The sequence below is a fragment of the Eptesicus fuscus genome, chromosome 6 (assembly GCF_027574615.1).
Source record: "Eptesicus fuscus isolate TK198812 chromosome 6, DD_ASM_mEF_20220401, whole genome shotgun sequence".
In the NCBI taxonomy this organism is placed as follows: Eukaryota; Metazoa; Chordata; class Mammalia; order Chiroptera; family Vespertilionidae; genus Eptesicus; species Eptesicus fuscus.
In genome coordinates this window covers 91,960,200-91,982,491 of record NC_072478.1, presented here as the reverse complement: position 1 = coordinate 91,982,491, position 22,292 = coordinate 91,960,200, and the positions used below count along the sequence as shown (strand labels likewise).

Here is a 22,292-nt window from a genome sequence, read left to right as displayed (position 1 = left end):
ACAATTCAGTCTGCCTGAGCTGGAGCTACCTGAACACATGAAGTTCATCAGAAAAAGCCCAGTGTCATCACCCTCATCAAGCCCAGGTCAGGTCAAAAGGAATATATCCTTTGGTCTGGAAATTCATACAGAAAAAAAAAGTGAGGTTAGGATCTAAAAATCTTATATTTAACCAGAATTTTCCAGGAGATTCTGATATAGAATTTTTGCTTCCTTCTCACTATTAATAAAATGTAGGAATAAAAGAGTCCTCATGCCTTCCAGGCAAAAATGGCCAGGAACACAACAGTTGTTGAACAAGTTGGGTTTAGTACTCATTGCTATAAGAGAGTAAACCAATACACCCAAAAATCTTATATTACTGGAGGCATGTCGGTAATAAGGAAGGACTTATTACATAGTATTTGGCCTTATATTAGGTTATTTAGGGCTGAGTTTAAGGAAGCAAGACTTTGCTTGGAATTAGCTCCTGTCAGGAAGTGGGGGTAATTATATGATTGGTATCTTAATAAATCTTTTCTAGAGGTAGGAAAGACCAGAGCCATGCCAAAAGTGTAATGGATAAAGAAACAACAGTCCTATTAGCTAGGTTAGAGGAATGTTTGGTCATTTTTGTGGTTTGGATAAACATTTTCATTCTGTCTGAGCTGTCTCTGTTTTGTCTTTATCCTTCCTGGCCACTGAGTGGCCTTGTCTGGTGTTGATGCTCTGTGAAATTATTTATGGTCAAATGGGCAAACCGAAGGCTTGGCTGATACTTCCCAGCCAGCCCCTGCATGTCTGGGGCTGCTCATTTTCTGGTAATGTGACTTTCAGCAAATCATTCGGTCTTTCCGAACCTCATTTTCTGCATCTGTAAAATTGTACTATCACCCTATCTTATCTACCCCATCAGAAGTTTAAAATGATCACATTACATTGCTTATAAAAAGAACTTTGGAGGCAAAAAAACACTGTGAAATGTAGGGGATTTTTCCTATGATTGTCTCATCTAATGCAGTGGTCATAACACACTTAAAAGAATTAATGACCAAAACCTTTAGGGCACTTGCCTCACGCACATGATCACGTCCAACAGGCAGACTTGATCTCTTCCCAGAACATCCACACTAGCCCTCTGATAAAAAGAAGGGCATTGGGAAAGCTTCTTAGTGAGTGGGGAACTGAACAAGCAAACACAACCCCAATTTCCAATGGCACGGGGCCTGGGCATTGTCTTCTCTGACTGCCTCCATGCTGCAGGTGAGAAGAGTACCTGGCAGGAAGGTTGAGTGCTCTCTCAAGGTCATCAGGTGAATTAGTGGAAGATCTGGGTCTGGAGCTGAGCTTTCATAATTGCTTCATAATTAAAAAAAAGGATGTTTATTTGTCCAGGAAGGAGGAGGAAGATGGAATCAACATGAGGAGCAGATAGAAAAGGAGCTTGTACAGGATGAGGGGAAGTAGAAAGCTGGAAACAAGGACCAGAGAGAGAGAGCGCGCCTGAAAGAATACTGGGAGAGGCCAAGCATCCCTGGGTCCGGGTGAGACCATGTGTCCCTGGATCCGGGTGAGGCCTCGTGCACCTAGGCCCGGGTGAGCCCAAGTGGCCCTGGGTCGGGGAGAGGCCAAGCGTCCCTGGGTCTGGGTGAGACCATGTGTCCCTGGATCCGGGTGAGGCCTCGTGCACCTAGGCCCGGGTGAGCCCAAGTGGCCCTGGGTCTGGGAGAGGCCAAGCGTGTCTGGGTCTGGGTGAGACCATGCGTCCCTGGATCCGGATGAGGCCTCGTGCACCTAGGCCCGGGTGAGCCCAAGTGGCCCTGGGTCTGGGAGAGGCCAAGCGTCCCTGGGTCCGGGTGAGACCATGTGTCCCTGGATCCGGGTGAGACCTCGTGCACCTAGGCCCGGGTGAGCCCAAGTGGCCCTGGGTCTGGGAGAGGCCAAGCGTCCCTGGGTCCGGGAGAGACCATGTGTCCCTGGATCCAGGTGAGGCCTTGTGCAACTAAGCCCGGGTGAGGCCACGTACCCCTGGGTCTGGGAGAGGCCAAGCGTCCCTGGGTACGGGTGAAGCCAGATCCTGGGTCCGGGTGAGGCCGTGCGCCCCTGGATCCATCCGGGTGAGGCTGGGTCCCAGGCCCGGGTGAGACCACGCTCCCCTTCGGTATGGGTGAGGCCACGTGCCCCTTAGTCCGGGTGACGCTGTGCCCCTGGGTTCGGCCGAGACCAAACCAGAGGGAGTCGGAACTCCATTACCACCATTTGTCCACCATCCAGAGCTGAGGGGTCAGTGCTGACATGTACACATAAGGAACTACTGGACATCGAAATTGGGTCTCAAAAGAACTGTTGGTCCAGGGGGAAGCTCGCTACAGATTGATTCATTTGCCTGTCAGCATAAATATTATTGCTCGTCTCACATTCAGTTCTTATTAGTATATATCTAGTGACATATGATCTCGTTCATCTAGAGGAAATGATGAACAACAGAGACTGAGGAACAAGAACAGAACCAGAAACAAGGAGGCATCGATCGGACTATCGGGCCTCAGAGGGAGGATAGGGGAGGGTAGGGGGAGGGTGGGGGGGAGGGGGAGAGTTCAACCAAAGGACCTGTATGCATGCATATAAGCCTATCCAACGGTTAAGTTCAACAGGGGATTGGGGCATGCGTGGGGAGAGGGGTGGGATGGGAATGGGGGGATGAGGACAAATATGTGACACCTTAATCAATAAAGAAATTAAAAAAAAAAAAAAAAGAATACAGATGTATGGCGAGGGCTTCGGATTAATTGTCCTGGGAGGGCTAAGATGTGGCTGCCTTCTTGGTGATACCCTAACCTTCAGGAGAGTCTGTATTACTTGTCAATGCTTCAGGTTACCTTTTTTTAGGGGGTATTTGGGGATCAGGAGGTAAAGGAGTGCTAATGAATGAATGAATGAATGACCCTGGAATGGGCACAGGTGAGCCCAGGTTGCCCACTCTAGATCCAATCAGATGGCAAAGTGGTGGCATGACTGGGGAACACAAATACTTGGACTTTGCCTCCATGGACCTGGGCCAGTGGTCGGCAAACTCATTAGTCAACAGAGCCAAATATCAACAGTACAACGATTGAAATTTCTTTTGAGAGCCAAATTTTTTAAACTTAAACTTCTTCTAACGCCACTTCTTCAAAATAGACTCGCCCAGGCCGTGGTATTTTGTGGAAGAGCCACACTCAAGGGGCCAAAGAGCCACATGTGGCTCGTGAGCCGCAGTTTGCCGACCACAGACCTGGGCCATCACATGAGACGGGGCCCCTGAGGAGTCGAGACCACCTGCCTCTGTGTAAACTGTGTTTACTCTGAACTTATGAATGGTACCTGTGATGTACAGGAGAGTGTACTGAAGAGATGATGGCAGTAATCAGAGAACAGAAAACACAACTAAGTTACTTGCTTTGCAGGGTTTCTCAGAACACAAAATGGAATTTACCAAGGGCCAGAACCATTTGGGTGTAGCGAACTCATTAATTGGTAGTTTTAGCCAAAACCTCACAGAGAGACTGAGGTTTGTGCTTTTGTCAATTTCACCTGGGGCTGCCAAACCTCCTCGGACATGGTGAGATCTTAAAACAAAGATTCTAGGACAGAGTTTTCAACCAGTGTGCCCTGGCACGCTGGTGTGCCACAATAATTTTTAATACCTGACTATTCAGTCAGGGGCACTGACCTCTTTTCCCTTAGATTGTCAAATAATGGCAACTGCCAACACAACAATAGTCATCCCATGTGAATGAATCAACATTATACCAGTTGTTTTTGTCAGATAGGCAAACAATATAATTTTGGTGTACTGTAGAATTTTAGGAACTCGTGTATGTGTGCCATGAGATGGAAAAGGTTGAAAATCGCTGTTCTAGAAAGAATTCAAATGGAACCAGAGTCTTGACTACTCAGGAGGTGAGCCCATTGTTCCTCTCGGGGGTAGAAAAACCACTATGTGTAACCTGGAACTAATCTCCAGTTCCCCTGCTCTGTACATGGTAGTCTGTGCGTGAAGTAAAGCACCTTTTCCATTAATCTCCTCCACAGGGCGACCTGGAACCCACCAGGATGCATCCTCAGTGGCCATCAATATGGATGCCAGAAAGGCCTGCAGTCTACCGAGCCGAATTTCTTTCCCCAACTCTCTTGGTACTGGGTCCCTTCCCCATTCTGGCGAGATGTTGTGGAAGATTCCCCCACCATTTTATTGTGGCAGGTCCAAGGGTTTCCTGCTAGGACCCACTACTGAGCGGACACTAAAATCAGCAGCGGTCTAAGGCAAAAATCTATTTGTTGTCTAGCCTGGGAACTTAACCATCACTTAAAGCATTGCTTCATTGGAAAAGGGTACCTGAATTGCCAATATTGGAATTTCTTCTGGGCTTTGAGACATTCCTTAGGTAAACAGGAATTCTTTTTCCCCCTAATGTTTTTATTGATTTGAGAGAGATGAGGGGAGGGGGGGAGGGTGGGAAGGAGGGAAGGGAACAGAGAGATAGAAGCATCAATGAGAGAGAAATATCATCAATCGGCTGCCTCCTGCACACGCCCTACTGGGGATCGAGCCCCAACCAGGGCATATGCTCTGACCAGGAATTGAAACATGACCTCTTGGTTTCTAGGTCAACATTCAACCATTGAGCCACACCAACTAAATGGGAATTCTTGAATCCTCTGGATTGCCGTAGTAAACCTGGACTCTTGGACGACAGGAGTCATTTGCTCTCGGATAAGTAAACCAGCAACTATAACATGCTTTAGAGGAATCTCCTGGAGCTGCAACTGTGTGTGTATAAATGTCAATGGAGAAGCCTGAAGGAAAACTTTCGGGGTGGGGTGTGTGTGTGTAGGAGTGCTTAGAATTATATTTTGAACACATCTGCTATCCTCTTTAGAAATCATCTTGAAAGGCTCTTCCCAGCTACTGGCAGAATGGCTTTTTGCTCATCTCATGCTAACATTAGCTATCTTGTGCCTGGCCTTAAGAGTTAAGGATAGGTGTGTCAGCTCCCAAGAGGGGCTGACTTGGGCAGGAGAGACAGAAAAACAGAAGACAGGGAAGGAGGGAGGCAAGAGAGTGGAGAGAACAGTAGAGAGAAAAGAGAGAGAGAGAGAGGGGGGGGGGGGGGAGGAGGGAGAGAGATAGGGGGAGGGGAGGGAGAGGGTGAGGAGAAAAGAAGGAAGAAACGGGGAGAAAAACTGATTCTTTGCTTCTTTGCTAAGAAATAGTCATTTGGGCAGTTTCAGTTTCATCAAAACAAAATCTCTCAAATCAACCAAATCTCCCACTGCGAATAAATGGCAAATGATCAACAGGCTAAATAAGTTCCTTTTGAATGTGGAACTCTGGGAGCTGGAGGTTGGATTTATTCCCCTCCTGGAGGCAATTTTCACACAAGCTACTTAAATCATTGCTTACTGAAGCTGTTTATTTAATTATTTAGCATAGTGACTGTGGGCCAGATGTTCGGTAAGCATCGCCAACAATCCACATGCGGGCCCGCCGGATCAACCTGTTTATGGACTGCTCTTTCCACCCCTGAGTTCTTCACTGGTAGATGGTCCAAGTCACCCATGGGCTGTGGACCCCAGACAGCCATAGGCAGGGCTCCTGTGGAGCAGACCGGGAGGCTCTTTCCCAGCCAGACTGGGCATGCAGGCATCCATTTCCCTGGGCCATGCGTGTTAGTGGGGCACCAGATGTTTCAGTCGCAGTAAGATTTCATTCAGGGCAGGTGGGCAACTGCCTTCTCAAAATGTCCATCTGTATATTTTCCTCTCAGCCCTGAGGCCAGAAAATGGCATTTTCTGTTTGGACGTAGAACAATGCCATTCAGACACCCCTTTGTTTCCTTTCCACTGTGAGGTGCTTGCTGGCTTCTGTTTACTGCTGCTCGTGACATACCGATGGGGGCACTAGCCATACCTCAGGGGCACTGGTCATACCACACAGCACGTTACCAGGGCCATGAGGCCCCCGTGTAACACCAGAAGCATTACTGTGAACAATCAATCCCTGTTTCCATTTCAGGAATATGCAGCTTAGAACCCTGGAGGTGCTTTCCACAGCTGTTAGGGGCAGATCTGCTATCTGCAAAGGAGCCACACAAACATTTTCAGTGGGGGTACATCTGCATCTTGCAACTGAGGTAAGTTGAAAGTCAGCGAATCTGGCAAATTCAGCTGAATTCAAACTATCATTAAAGATCCCTTTTATACCCCATGAAGTATGGTGAGCACCATTTTGTGTACACTGTGCTCTCTCTCAACTAACCAACACAGCCAGCTTTCCTCCAGCGCTGGAGCAGAGCTTTTTTGTGGTCGACACCAGTGGAAGATCCTGGCTTGTGTTTGGGGGCGATGCTACATGAAAACCAGTCTATTCCCCCTAAACAGGTATCATTGGATTTGCATACGTTACATGTGTCTTTAGGAAGACACTTTACCCTTTGGTAGAACCATGGAGCACACGCTACCTTCCCTTTCTCCACCCTGTAAAACGTGTTAGCAGACACTGCTTTCTTTAGTTCACATGGTTTACATTCAAGCTTTGGCTCTGCATTTTCTGAGTGCTTAGCATGGACCAGGCGCTGCGAGGTTCTTTCTTCTCTTACCTGTTATCAGCTGAGTTAGCACTTTAGTCTGGTCATTGAGAATGTTCACTGTCACGTTTCTGGCTGATTTGAAGTATAGGGCATTACCCTGTAATAAGAAAAGAAGAGAAACACATGAAAATGACAGTAGCTTTCTAAACAAAACACGATCACCCCAACTCTTGAAGAAGCTGCACTGATTTTAGCCAAGTTCTAATTGATGTCTTTATTTATAAACTTCAAGTGTTTAATGATCCCCACATATGTGATAATTCATTGGCATTCATCCAAAATGAATTCCCCCTCTAAAGAAATACACAGATAGATATACACTCAACATAGACACCCCCTTCCCCCACAAGGTTGAGTCAGACAAGTGGGCTACCTAGAGCCCTTTGGTGTTAGTTAGTGTTGGTACATGGAATGGTAGGGAATGACTGATAACCTTCTACTCTCATCTTTCCTACTTTATAATTTGTCCAAAGGAACCATGCAGAGTCCTTAATAGAGACCATAAAGCTTATATAAAATAGCCAATGTCTTCCCCGCTGATGTCCACCATCTGTGAGAATCCACAAAGACTGAGGTTGCTTAGTGGAGATTTTTGCCACCCAGATGCACAAAACCCAGAGACCTGGCACTTCCCAGTGGGCCTCTGCCTCCCCTTTCTTCCTTCTCTTGTTTCCAAGTGTTTTCCTTCAGGTATCCTGTGCTTTCCTCCAATTCCCTCCTTTATAAAAAAGATCACCCAACTCCTTTTTTATACCATCGTAGACATTGCTGCGGATGACTCAGAACAGGGGTTGGCAGACTTTTTCTGCACAGGGTCTGATGGTAAACAGTTTAGGCTTTGTGGGATGTACAGTCTCTGTGGTAACTACTCAACTGCTAACTGCTGTTTTGCTGCAAAACAGCCACAGACACATCTTGCCAGACAAATGGGTATGGCTGCATTCCATAAAACTTTATTCATCAACAGTGACATCATATAATTTCAAATTTATGTGATCTTACTGTGTTATAAAGTATTTTTCGTCTTTTTCCTCACCAATCATTGAAAAATGTAAAAATTAGATTACCAGAGAGAAAGGAGGGAGGGGGAGGTAGGAGAGGGTAAAAAAGGGATAAATGATGAGGAAAGGAGACTTGGCTTGGGGTGGTGATCACACAATACAATGTACAGATGATGTATTATAGAATTGTACCCCTGAAACCTATATAATTGTATTTTTATTTTTTATATTTTTTAATCCTCACCTGATGATATGTCTATTAATTTTTAGAGCGAGGAAGGGAGAGAGAGAAACATCAATGTGAGAAAGAAACATTGATAGCTTGCCTCTTGTATGTGCCCTAACTGGGAATCAAACCTGCAACCTAGATATGTGCCCTGACCGGGAATGGACCAGCAAACTTTTGGTGTACGGTATGATGCTCCAACCAACTAAGACACCTGGCCAAGGCACTATATAATTTCATTAACCCATGTCACCCCAATGAATTAAATTTCAAAAAAGAACAAATGTAAAAATTATCCCATATGAGAATGGGCAAAGGGTTGGACTTAGCCCACAGGCCATAGTTTGCCTCTGGCTTAGTGTTTTCCCTATCCTGAAGTAAATTAAAGCCATAACTAAAGGATGAATCCCTGACAGAACATGTCAGTAATCAGATAGCTGTTGTTAGAAAAAAGAATGTGGGTATTCTTGTCTTCCTAAACCTTTTTTACCACATGGCATACATGTGCCTGAAATTCAACAACCCAGTATCCACTGAGTCCCAGACTTAGAAAAATCACCGTCCTAAGAGTTGTGAGGAAACTGAAGACTTATGTTCTTTCTACTGGGGACAATGAGATGGGCACCCATATGACACCAGGCAGAGAACAGTAGGTGATTAGGGAGCTACAAACAAAGTGTGGGGGAACTTTCCTGAAGAGTAAGATTATTCGTGAAGCTGTGGAGTGGGAAGCAAAGGAGATGACAATGCTTGAGCCTTGAAAAGAACATAGATATGGTTTTATCAAGAAGAAATGCAAAAATGAGGTCATGGAGGAGAAAGGTTGTGGGCTGATTGTCTAGTGTCTTTTCCTTCTGAAACTGGTGGGTGTAGACCCGTATCAGTGATACCAGCCTACTGCCTGCATAAGGCAGGGCTATCCTGACAGGCAGCCCACACCCAGGCCTGAGATGGTTTCCACAGGTGAATGAGGGGATGAGGTGGCCAATGCCAAGGCAGTTTTCCATAGACAAATAGTCTAGAGTTAAGCTCTCTCTCAGCCAAGGTCAACTGATAAAATGGGTAACCAGTGTCCGTGACCCACTCAGGCCCTGAATAACTAGTAGCCTTGTGTGAGAGCTGTTGTCCTAGTGTTGGGGGGACAGATGATGACCTCTGCCACATCAAGGCCACCACAGATTCATCGTAATCTCCCACAATGCCTTCAAATTCATATTTTGCCAGATGAAATGTTTTGTTTTTTAAATTGGATCAGAGTAGAAGAAATACATTAAACCTAATATTGACATAGGTTTTCTTCTGTCCATTAGGAAACAACAATCAGCCAGAAATAGTTTCTTTGGCATTGCTTCCGCAGTACTTAGTGATTGTACTTACAACTTAAAAACAATGTAAGAAATGTGAGAATTCGGAACTTGGAACCTGAACAGGAGGTTCTACGTGTCTAGTGTCTAGAAGTTAACACTCTAACATTTCTCTTTGTAGATTCAGCAACATGATGCCACAGAGAGAAGAGCAACCTGGCATCAGAGAACTGGGTGAGCTGCATGGCCATGACCAGTGTGGAGCCTTGAGAAAATGACTTAACTGTTTTGTGGCTTTTTCTATGCATTCTCCACCATCAACAAACTCATGGCCCATGTAATTGAGCACCCACTCTGCGCCATGTGAGCAGGAGAAACCTAGAGTCAGCCCATCCCACTTCTAATCTCTACCATTTCCTAGCTCGGTGACTTTGGGCATGTAACTTAATTGAACCAAGCCCTAATTTGTTGTGGCCCTAATCATGCTTCTACGTGATCTCTTGATTTATCAACTTTAGACATTATCCCATTGAATTTCGGCAATGGTACGGATTCTTCCTTACAACTTCAGCTAAATCAGTATTTGGAATATACATTATTATGATTATGTTACAGTGTCCACAGCTGAGTCAAGGAGTATTCTTTAACTACACATCCTTTTCCTTTCTTGCACATTTTTATTTTCCTGAAGTCAATAAATGTTAAGCATTTTATGTATACTAAGTACCTAGAACATGTTATATACTATTCTAGGCCCTGTAGAATGGAAAATACATGACCTTTATCTTTGAGAAGCTCCTTGCCCAGGGGGAAACTGAGTCAATGCAAAGTTACCATAACGACAACGTGCTATCACTTCAATTGATATCTATGCTTTCCTGGTATGAAAGGTACATACTTAAATATTTGTCCTTGATGGCAGCTATATCACCACAGTCTGTTCTGAAAATCCTAGATGGTGGTATATTTGCCTTGCCCTCTGAGGAGCTAGCTACCTGATCTGGGAATTGAGATAGATGGAGAAAACCACAAGATAGCACATAAACAACTTCTACATTTAGGGAAGGCTTTAAACTCTCAGTGCAAAGGAAGTTCAAAGAAGAAAGGGATCAATGTGATGAGAATCCTGAGGGTCTTCCCAGAGGAAAGGTTGGCTGGCTTTCGTCTTTTCAGGGTGGTTCACAATAGCATAGTTTCCATCTAATGTTAACTTGGATAACAAGGGAGGCTGGCCTTGTGGAGTGAAGGTTCAGAGTGTAAGCTGTGGAGCAAGACAGATCTGGGCTGGAATCACAACTCTATTTTTAACTAACTGTGTGGCTGTGTGTAAAACGTTTACATTCTTTGAGCCTCAATTTCTACATTTATGAAATTAAGTTAAAGCTTACCTAATGGTATTGACATGAAAACAAAGAAAGACAATGTATGTCAAGTGCCAAGCACAGGGGCGACCAAAATACTTTATAAACTATAACAAAGGAACAAACAAAACATACATTAGGAGGGCTCCTTAGAAAGTAGCTGATTCTAGGACTGGGGCAGGAAATATAAAAGACGATCCTGGAGTTTCTTTTAGTGCCAGAAAGGAAGAAAGTGCTTAGAAAACAAAGAAACTGACAGAAAAACACCCCACAATTATGAGAGGATGTCAAAGGGACACAGGAGACAACAGAAAGAGCTTCCAATGCTGGAACAATTTGAACAACAAAATAAATAATGTAGTATTGAATTATAACCCAAATCATAAAGTAAATATCCATGAGCTCATCCTGATATAAAATAAATGATTGAGTAGATAAATAAGTGGAAGAGAATAAACACATCTCCCATGTGGAAGAATTCCTAACAATTTTCATAGTTAACTCCCCACTTCTTAAGAGTGGGCTGCACATAGTTACTTCCTTTCAAAGATTACAGTGTGGAAAGGGGGATGGTCACTTCACAACAGAAAAATCTGATGAGCACTGGCTCCGTCAGGTCATCAAGGTCAACATCAACAGTGATGAATCATGTTATAGTATGCAACCTTGATATATGTGGGCCTCCTCTTCAAAACCCATAACCCCCATCTAATAATGAGAAAAAAATCAAACAAGTCTCAATAGAGGGTCCTTTTGTAAAATACTCGACCAGTACTCCTCGAGGTTGGTAAGGTCATCAAATCAAGGAAAATCTGAGCAACTGTCACAACCAAAAAGAACCTAAAGAAACATGACAATTCAATATACTATGGCAGCCTGGATGAGATCCTTGGACATAAAAAGGATGTTAGGGCCCTGGCCAGTGTGGATCAGCTGAGTGGAGTGTTGCCCCGTAAACCAAAAGGTGGTAGGTTCAATTCCTGGTCAGGGCACATACAAAGTTGGATCCCCAGTCAGGGTGAGTATGGGAGGCAACCAATCAATGTTTCTCTCTCGCATCGATGTTTCTCTCCTTTCCCTCTCCCTTCCTCTCTCTAAAATCAATAAAAAATATTAATATATCCTCTGGTGAGGATTAAAAAAAAAAAAGGACGTTAGGTAAAAACTAATGAAATCTGAATAAAGAATGGATTTCACTTACTAATAATGTATCAATTGATTCACTAAAATTGTGACAAAAAAAGCATGGCACCGCACTAATGTTAGATATTAATAATAGGGGATACTGGGTGTGAGGTATTTAAGAACACTATGCACTATCTTTACAACTTTTCTGTACACATATATAAAACTACTAGGGGCCCAGTGCATGAATTCGTGCACCTTGAAAGAAACTGTGGGCTGTGAGGCTGTGGTAAGCACAGGGGCGAGTCTCGGCCCGGCCCCTCACACCGCGGCCCCCTGTCCCCTGTCTGCTGGCAGCCCTGTTACCACCACCGCTACTCACATGCACTGACAGTGCCGGCTCCACTCGCACTCGCTGACAGTACAGAGCAATTGGGGCCGGCTCCAGCAGCGGTGAGAGTGGGGCTGGTGCCGGGGTGAGCAGTGGCTGCTATCCAGATCGCCCTTCAGAAGCAGTGGGAGGTGGAGAAGCCCTCAAGTGCAATCAGGGCTGGCACCGGCCTCTCGCACCCACTGATGGCGCTGAGTGATCGGGACTGGCGCCAGGCACGGGCAGCAGGTGCGAGCAGCAGCTCCAGCACTGGCATTGGGTGCAAGTGGGACTGGCGCTGGCAGTGGGTGTGAGCGCTGGGTGGGACCGCAGCACGAGGGAGCAAATAATTTTCAGTAACCACCAGAGGCTCGCCCCAATGACAGTGACTGGCTCCCCACCTTGGTCTGGCGCCCCCGCTCACCTGCTCCACCATCCCACTGCGGCCAATGCCCGCCATGTTTCGCACATGCCCCCTGGTGGTCAGCGCATGTCATAGCAACCAGTTGTTCCACCATCTGGTCTACTTGCATGTTAGCCTTTTATTATATAGGATTATAAAGTAAACAAAATTTTTGGGAGAGCTATATTAGTATGTCAACAAGATCTAGAACTCTGAGACTTCAGAAAGACACCCATCTCTGAGTAGTCAGGAAACTTACTACATCATCGGCATGTGATTTCCCATTGGGGTTGACCATGTTATTAGAAAATTTTCCCTTAAACAAATCTATTTCCATGGGAGTTTGTCTTTAGGAATACTAAAATAAACAACAGCATATGGGCCTCTCTGCCCAGGGCTCTCTATACACTGTCATTTTTCCCTAATCAGCTTACAGAAAACAGGGTCATCAGAAGTTACCAGCTTCTTTGCAGTAAGTATCATAATGTATTGGCTACAGTGATCATTGTTCACTAAATAATACTAACTCTTGATATAACCAGGAAAAATATTACAAAAACTTAAATTTGTCATTAAAATCATCCCGAAAGGTAGTTTGTAAGTTTATCTTCAGCAAGCATCAACTGTGTCTATTATTATCATTTCGAATAGGATGCTTTTGTTGTCTTTAAATTGACTCTTTCAAAAGCATGGCAACAATACTATAGAATGATCATTTCCCTTTTACTTTGGAGTATTTTTATATAATGATTTTTGGGTGGATTCCTATTCTTTGAAAAAGTTTTCCAGTTGTGAATAATAAAGCTACACTGCGAAGCACTCATCAGAGTAAGCTGGGAATGGGTCCAGGTTTTCCATCGTAGCATTCCTGCTCAGTTACTCTCTGCAGTGTGCCCAAATTTGGGTGCATTTAGGTCTCTCTCAATATTGAACCAAGCTGAACTGCTCTGTTTAATGATTCTTTAAGAGCTGTCATGTTAGCATGACACTGGAGGGGGACTGTCAGCTTTGCTAGTTCCTGGCACCTTCTCGGCACCCACTAGGCTGTCAATAAATATTTGCTGAATAACTGAATGCTCAGATCACATTAAGAGTCACCAGAGAGAGTTGTCCAGAGAAGAAGTAATTAAATGAAGGTTGACATCGGCTGTCAAAGAGAGCTTTCAAAAGTCAAACCTTTAAGGATGGCTGCTGTGAAGATCTAAATATAGAAAGCCGAGTGTGGCGGGAGGAGGACATAATCCACAAATATTTGTTTACCACAAATGGAGTGCGGGGAACTGTGGGTGATGCAAATGAGAGTTGAGATGTTGAGCCCGTAGATGACAAGGAGAAGCAGGGGCACAAATCATTACCCCAAATTCTTCCTGACATGAAGATTACATTATGCCTGGAATCTCCCCTGGGCTTGTAGCACCCATCTGGCATGTGGCATGGAGTATGTCCTCTTTCAACTACCCCTTATCAGCTCATTCCATTAACACCTTCAAGGTATCTTCTAGACAGAAAGCAGCGGGCCAAGCCCCGAGCAGGTGGCCTCTGCTCCCCTAGAACTTGCAGCCTAGTTGATGACCTTACCAACTTTGAGGAATAACCTGTTGGGTATTTTACAAAAGGATCCTCAATTAAGACTTGTTTTTTTAAATCTTCTCATTATTAGATGGGGGTTATGTGATGGAGACTAAATTGAGTTCCGTCAAGGATTACATAATTGCAATGAGTGCAATGAATGCAAAGTAAGATGAAACATTCCAGGCATAATGTAATCTTCATGTCAGCAAGAATTTGGGGTAATGATTTGTGCCCCTGCTTTTCTTTGTCATCTACAGGCTCAACATCTCAACTCTCATTTGTGTCACCCACAGCTCCTCACACTCCGTTTGTGGTAAACAAATATTTGTGGATTATGCACATACAGGGAAACCTACCGTAATTAAGGCCAGCAGGGAAGGCCTTTCCAAAGGAGAGGCATTTTTTGCTGCAATCACAGGATGAGTGGGAATTAGCTGAACAAAGAACTTTTCAGACAGAGCAAAAGACATGTGTTCTGGCCCTGAGGTGGGAGAGGGCTTGGTATATTTCAGGGACACAGAGAGAGGCCAATGTGGTTGGAGCATGGCTGCATGAGGATTAGAAGGTGGGAGTGAAACCAGAGCTATTTAAAAACAGGTAAAACAAGCCATGGAAGTAACTTTCAGAAGTGAACATTGGAATATCTTTAGTTTGGCATATATTAATTAGATTTTTAAAACTGAGCCTATGCAGATTTTATTTTAAAATAAAGTATGAATAAAACACCCCAAAAACGCTTATTTGATTCATGTAATTTGGTCAACGGGCATGTGTGGGACCATAATGATGGACAACAGGTCTATGATATTAGTTGAAAGGGAATAATCTGAGGCTGGCAGGTTTTTTCTCTAATTATTGAAATGGAAATGACTTCCTATTATAATTAATTTTATACATTCTTTGAAGAACTGTCAAATTGCATTTCCTTAGATTAATATTTGAACAAATCTATTACTTATTGTGGAAAGTAAAATTTTCACAAAACCTAAATGAAACCCTAAATGTGAATTGCTGTGCAAACAGCAATTATTAGCATAATTTAGGATAAGTGCAACGTAACAAATGAGATAAAAATGTACAGTGGGAAACACTCCGCATTTATGATTCTACGGAAGAAAAGTCAACAGACATTTCAGTTCCATGAACTGAGAGTCTGTCCTGTTCATGTACACAAACCTATGGCTGTGTCTCTGAACCAAGCATGTCAAACTTGCAGCTGGCGGGCCGCATGCCTTCAGATCTCTCACTTTATGGTCTAGTAGCAAGAAAGAGGCTTTCTACTTGATTATAAAATCATGCCATCTCTAAAATTCAAGCAGTTAAGTCAATGTGGTATACGATTCTTCAAATGTGTTTTGATTCATCAATAGGATGAATGGATAGATAAAATGTGGTATATACTGTATATACATACAATGAAATATTATTCCACCTGAAAAAGGAAGTAAATTCTGACACATGCTGCAAAATGAGCCTTGAGGATATTACGTTAAATGCAATAAGCCAGTCACAAAAGGACAAATACTAAGAGTTTCCACTTAGATGAGGTTCCTAAGAGTAGTCAAATGCACAGACAGAAAGTAGAACGGTGGCTGCCAGGGACTGAGGGGAAGGGGGATGGGGAGTTAGTGCTTCATGGGTACAGTTTCAGTTTTGCAAAATGAAAAGACTTTGAAGATGGATGGTGACTACACAACAATGTGAGTGCGCTGAATGCCACTGAACTGTACACTTAAAAATGGTTTATGTGTATTTAACCACAATTAAATTGTTTTCAATGCATTGTGACCTTAAGAGAGCACGGAAAAGGTGTTTTTATGTAACTCCTTGCTCCTTACTTTTCCGTACTTTTCAGTAAATCAATTCTCCAGCCAACCAACACACCAGCATTGTAAAGGACAAATTTCTCCTACCATTAAGCATCACACTCAACTTCCTCATTCTTTGATAATAATTCCAGACAGAAAAGATACTGAATGTAGCAAATCTCCCTCTGATTTAGCCTGAAACACTTAAGGGAGTGAGGAGAGAACAGGCTTCATACTGCACAGACCACCCTCCTGGCAGACTGGCTGGGCTTGCCTCTCAGCTGTACCACTCAAAAAAGTGAGTCCTTGGGTATATGGTTTGATCTCCCTATCCCTCAGATTCATTATCTGCAGAAAGTGTTAATAATTAAACTGACCTCATAGGGTTGATGGGCACTTTGCACAGTGTCTCTTTCAGAGTAAGTGTTAATAATTGTCTACAATCACCATCTCCCTCTTATTAAAAACTCTCTTAAGTTAATTAGGGAAATGTTGTTATTACAATTCAAGAAATTAAGGGTGAGGGAAAAGAGGGACCTTTTGCATTATATTCAGGATCTGATCCCTCTGAGACCCCGTGGCTCAGAGCACTCTCACCTATTACTTGGATTTCTGAATAGCCTGTCTGCTCTCCTTGTTTTTATCCTTGCCTCCCTCTCCTCACTCCCTGCACCACTATCATCCTAAAATAGCAACCTGAGTGGTTCTTTAGGAAATACTGAGTCAGATAACACACTTTCTTTGACCAAAATCTTTCAATGTCTCCGCCCTTTTCCTCAAAGTAAAAGTTAAAACCTTTACAATGGCCTGCAAGGTACTACATGGGTTTGGTCCCTATCACCTGTCTGACCTCATCTACTCCTGCTGTGCCTCTGGTTACTCTGCTTCAGCCATACTGGCCTCCTTGTCGTTCCTCAACATGACAAACATGGTCCTGCCTCAGGACCTTTGCACCTCAGCCAAGAACCCTCTTCCAATATATAATCTCATGGCTACTTCCCTCATCTCCCTTATGTCATTGCTCAAATGGCAACTTCTACAGAGGCCTACCTTGACCACCCCACTTAATTCTACAATCTGATTATTTCTACCTTCAGGGAAACAAATGGCACTGACCCCTATCTAATAGGAACAGGTCCGATCTGTGTTTCTAACTCATCAAAACTAAGTTGCCCAAGTCTGAAAAGTCAGAAAAACTTTCCCAAGAGTTTCACTGCTTTGTTCACTGGACTAACAGGAGGCTGGAGAAATGTCAGCCAGTCTCTTGCTACTGAGTGTTGGTTAATTCCTTTCAAATGAAGGACCATTCTTTATCTGTAATATGTGTTAAGGCAGGGATAGTTATTTCTACCACTGGCTGCAAAAAAAATGGCCTGAAAGAATCCCAGAAGAATCTCCAGAAGCCAGCAGCTATCTACTGTGACTTCGTATTTGCAGAGGGGAAAACTGACTTCCACAAGAACCACAACATAGAAGAATCAAATCTTGTCAACACAAGGACTCTGTACTCCGTATGCAGGTGGGAGTAACAGAATGGGATGTCTCTCCACATTTTCTTCAATTCAGTCTTATCCTTCATTAAGACTGGCCTTCCCTGCATGTGTGTTTCTCTTCCCCCTCCCCTGGAGTAAATTCTAATTAATGAGGTTGTTACTGAAACTCAATGGCTAATAAATAATGGCAACAGCAGCAATTATTACTGAGTCTACACTACGTGCCAGAGTAGGAACTTTACATGCATTGGACCATTTCAACCTAATAACAGTCTCATTAATTATAAACATTTTTATCCCTCATCTTTTCTTCAGTTGGGAAAACTAACGATCAAGGATGTTAATGGACTCATCTGAGTTCACCCAGAGAACCACAGGCAGAAGACAGACTTGAGCTGGTCAGGAGTTTGTCTACTGCCAAGGCCAGTGTTCATAATCACTTTATTACACCATGCTGTTTGTAATTAAATTCTCTTCAGTTCATTTCATTTGTCTGAAATATAGAGGATGGGGGGAAAATACAAAGTAGTATCCCAAACTCTGATAATTTTCCAGTATTAACTTACTAATGGGTTGTAAATTCCTTCCACATCTGAATTTTAAGCTTTGTTTTCTATTATAAAGTCTTTCAGCTTTATAGATTCCATGATCCTTCTTCCCCGTGGCATGAATACGACCCACACTTGAATTAATGCCAGCACCATATGGAAACTCATGTCAGTGCTTAGCAGCATTTCTGGGTGTAACCCACGTAACTTTGAGAAACTGAAGGTCTTCTGTCCCAAGTTTCCCTCTTGAACTGGCTGATGCAACATTATTTTAATTTATTTACATTCCAATGAGAAGAAAGGCTTTTCCCTTCCAAAGGGCTTTTGCTACTGCTCTGAAGCTGAGAAACTGGGGGTAGAAAACAGTTCTGGTGCAAGGAAGAAAAATTACATTTCAGCGTGTTTGCTTCTATTAAGAGATGTAAAAGGAAACTGTTACATCTGGCTCCATTTCCTTGCCAAATTCTTTGTTTTGTAATTTGAGGGGAAAAAAAAGCAAAGGTGATGAAAGAAAACTGATAGAAATAACTAACCATAAGTAAAACAAGCCCAAAAATAGAATCCTAACTTCATTATCATGGCAATGCATATTTATATTTCTAACCTCTGATCCCTGTTACCACTGAAGGCTTTTTATGAAAACTTCTGATATTGAGGGGAAAATATAAAGAGCTCCATAATTTTTACTCCCTAGAGCCGATAAATATCATTAGACAGAAACTGACACAACGTTATATTAATGCAGAGTTCTCATTACCTTCAGACTCTAGAGCTGATGTCTTCTTGAGACATGTTCGGGAAGGTAAATTCCCTTGGATCAGTGGCGATCTCTAACAGACTCTAGGTCAGAGAGTACGTGTGTGTGTCTCCTATAGAGGTTCAAGAACTCAGTGTCTTGTCTAAAACCACTGTTACCAAGAACTATGCAAAACCCTTTAATTCTCACAGTACTCCAGTGCGATTGGCATCATTATTCCCACTTAACAGATGAGGAAATTGAGGAGAAGTTAGGTAACTTGCTCCAGGTCTCACTGCTAGAATGTGGCAAATTTGAAACTTCTTATTCTCCAGTCTGTAGTTTTAATTATTGTTCTATATTCTGCCTTTTGTGGAAATACCTGGATCACCATAGATGATTTTTTTTTTAATGCAGAAGTAGCTTCAAGATTTATCTAGACAGCATTTTTTTAAAAAAATGAGCCAACATGTATTAAACCCAAGTTCCATTTTGCTAGTTTAACAGGACCAATGAGACTTGCTGCCTGGCCCACCCATACCCTTCTCACAGTGCATGGCCTAAAGCAGCCACACAGAGGATGACCCCAGGGAAGGAGAGGGTGGCAGATGTGGGGGTGGAAGGGTCGCAGCTCAGACTTCATGATGAAAAACCTCCTGGTTTGAGAGATTCAGGAGCATAATTTGAAAATACATGTTTCTAGGGCTGGAGGCTAAAACCAAGACCAACCCTCATTTTCCTTCCACTAAGAAGAGGCCCACCTTAACACATTCCTACTCTGGATAAGTCAACAAATCTAGCTGGCCTCTGCTCTCCTCCACACGAAACTTTTACCCCCATTTCAAAGCTAATGCATATTGAGTTCTTATTATACACTAGGCATCTATACTAATAAAAGGGTAATATGCTAATTAGACCAGGAGACCTTCCGGGAGACCTTCCAGACGTCCTTCTGGACAAAGCCATGGTGGCGGGGCTGAGGCAGAGGCAGTTAGGGATGATCAGGCCAGCAGAGGGGGCAGTTTGGGGTGATCAGGCTGGAAGGGGGGTCAGTTGGGGGCCATCAGGCTGGCAGGCAGAATGGTTAGGGGTGATCAGGCTGGCAGGCAGGTTAGCGGTTAGAAGCCAGCAGTCCTGGATTGTGAGAGGGATGTCCGACTGCCAGTTTAGGCCCAATCCCACAGGGGAGTTGGACATCCCATGAGGGGTCCCAGATTGGAGAAGGTGCAGGCTGGGCTGAGGGACACCCCCTCCACCAACCGTGTATGAATTTCATGTACTGGGCCACTAGTATTATAATATAACTAGAGGCCCGATGCATGAAATTCGTGCAAGAGTAGGCCTTCCTTCCCCCGGCTGCAGAGACCCGGGCTTCCCTCACAGCCCCGGCTTCGTCCGGAAGGTTGTCCGGTAGGATGTCTGGTCTAATTAGCATATTATGCTTTTATTATTATAGATATAATAGAAATATTTTATATTATCTCATTTAATCCTACAACCATCTGATGAAGTTGATAATCTGACCATTCACTGAGAGAGGAGAAGGGGCTTGCCCGAAGTCATCTAGCAGGTGATAGTTGAATTGGATTCAAACCACATCTGTCAGATCCCAAAACAGAAGCTCTTAGCCCTGCTCATTGTATAACACATGGCACTGGCAATTCATCCATCAAATGACTACTTCCAGAGTATCCCACTGAAGACCAATGACTGTGGAACTGTTTCTCAGGTCAGAAAACCAGAGTGGGGTGTTTTTTAGTTTGTTTGTTTTTTAGGGCCATCAGCAAGTGCAGACAGAAGCAGTGTCTCCAGATACAGTGAGGATCCCGAGGTTTCTCTGCCTATGACACTGGACTCCTTGGCTTACATCTGAAAGTCCTTAGATACAACATCATTTCATTCACATGGGGTTTTGTTCTCTCCTCATTAATCCTCAGTGATGATCAATCTCTGCCCCCCTTTCCGACTGAGCTCTACACATCCTTTCCTAGGTGGCACAGTTAGGCTCAGTGTACTAGATAATGAAACAAGTACTTAAGGATCACAATGACATCTGGTCCCTCTTTCTATCCCCACTGGTTGGTGCAGTGTCCAACTCAGAATAGGAGTCAAAAATTGGTTGTTTGTCTGAAGGATATCCTCATGCATACTTGCAAGTAGCAAGTCAGAAGTGTGATGAAACTTAGAGTGACAAGGTAAGGAGTTGGCTGGCATGGCTCAGTGGTTGAGCAGTGACCTATGAACCAGGAGGTCATGGCTCAATTCCTAGCTATATGCCAGGGTTGTGGGTTCAATTCCCCAGTGTGGGGCATGCAGGAGGCAGCCAATCAATGATTCTCATCATTGATGTTTCTATCTTCCTCTCTGAAATCAATATATATAGATATATACTAGAGGCCTGGTGCATGAAATTCATGCAGAGGGGGAGTCTCCTCAGCCTGGCCTGCACCCTTTCACAATCTGTGATCCCTCTCACAATCAGGAACCACTGGCTCCTAACCACTCGCTTGCCTGCCTGATTGCCCCTAACCACTGCCTGCCTGCCTGCCTGATCACCCCTAACTGCTCACCTGCCTGCCTGATTGCCCCTTACCACTCTGCCTGCCTGCCTGATCTCCCCTAACCACTCTGCCTGCCTGCCTGATCACTCCTAACCACTCGCCTGCCTGCCTGATTGCCCCTAACCACTTGCCTGCCTGCCTGATCCCCCCTAACTGCTCACCTGCCTGCCTGATTGCCCCTTACCACTCTGCCTGCCTGCCTGATCTCCCCTAACCACTCTGCCTGCCTGCCTGATCGCTCCTAACCACTCGCCTGCCTGCCTGATTGCCCCTAACCACTTGCCTGCCTGCCTGATCACCCTTAACTGCTCACCTGCCTGCCTGCCTGATCTCCCCTAACCACTCTGCCTGCCTGCCTGATCGCTCCTAACCACTCACCTGCCTGCCTGATCACCCCTAACTCCTCTGCCCCCGCCATGGTGGCTTTCTCTGGAAAGACATCCGGAATGACGTCTGGAAGTTTGTTTGGCTATCAGATCTAATTAACATATTATGCCATATATATATGAGATAGGGAGTTGATTTTGGATTAAAGTGATAATGAGAGTCATCAGTAATGGTCACCATGTGTTGAATAATTAGTATGTTTCAGGTGTGGTGCTAACACTTCCCATGAATGATATATTTTGTCCTTCACAAGGATGCACGAGGGAGAGAATATTTCTGTCTCCATCTTACAGGCAAGGAAGCTGAAGTGAGAGAAGTAACTTAGCCAAAGGCTGGGAGCTTATGAGTGGTGGAAATGGAGTTTCATGTCAAGAAATTAGAGTCCAGAGATCACACATTTACCCACTATCTCAAACTGTCTTTAAAAGGGAGCTAAATAAGATGTTCTTTGTTATTTATTCATTCATTCAAAATTTTTGAATGCATTCTTTGCTCAAGGAACTAATATTAGATATTATAAATAATGTAGGAATAAATTTATATAGGAATATAAATAAGGCAAAGTCCTTCCCCAAGAATAATAATGTTTCCCTTTTGGATAGGTAACTATCTAAACCAGGACATATGTGAGATTTTATTAGAGGAAGTAGTAGACACAAAAATTACTTATTTTAGATACCAAGTTTTTGAAGATAATTAGATATATGTAGTAATTGAAACTTACCCACAATATTAGAGAAGGACAGGAAAAGAGCATTACGTCTAACCTGATGGAAAGCACAGGGG

The 22,292-nt window shown here is 43.8% G+C and overlaps 1 protein-coding gene across 1 annotated transcript in view; it reads right to left on the bottom strand.

Annotated features, from left to right (window-relative positions):
• SGCD (sarcoglycan delta) overlaps window positions 1-22,292 on the bottom strand; it is a 303,981-nt gene that overhangs the window by 111,227 nt on the left and 170,462 nt on the right. Inside the window, exon 4 of the mRNA XM_008152265.3 lies at window positions 6,621-6,708. Coding sequence (XP_008150487.2) covers window positions 6,621-6,708 — 88 coding nt within the window. The remainder of the gene's footprint in view (window positions 1-6,620; window positions 6,709-22,292) is intronic.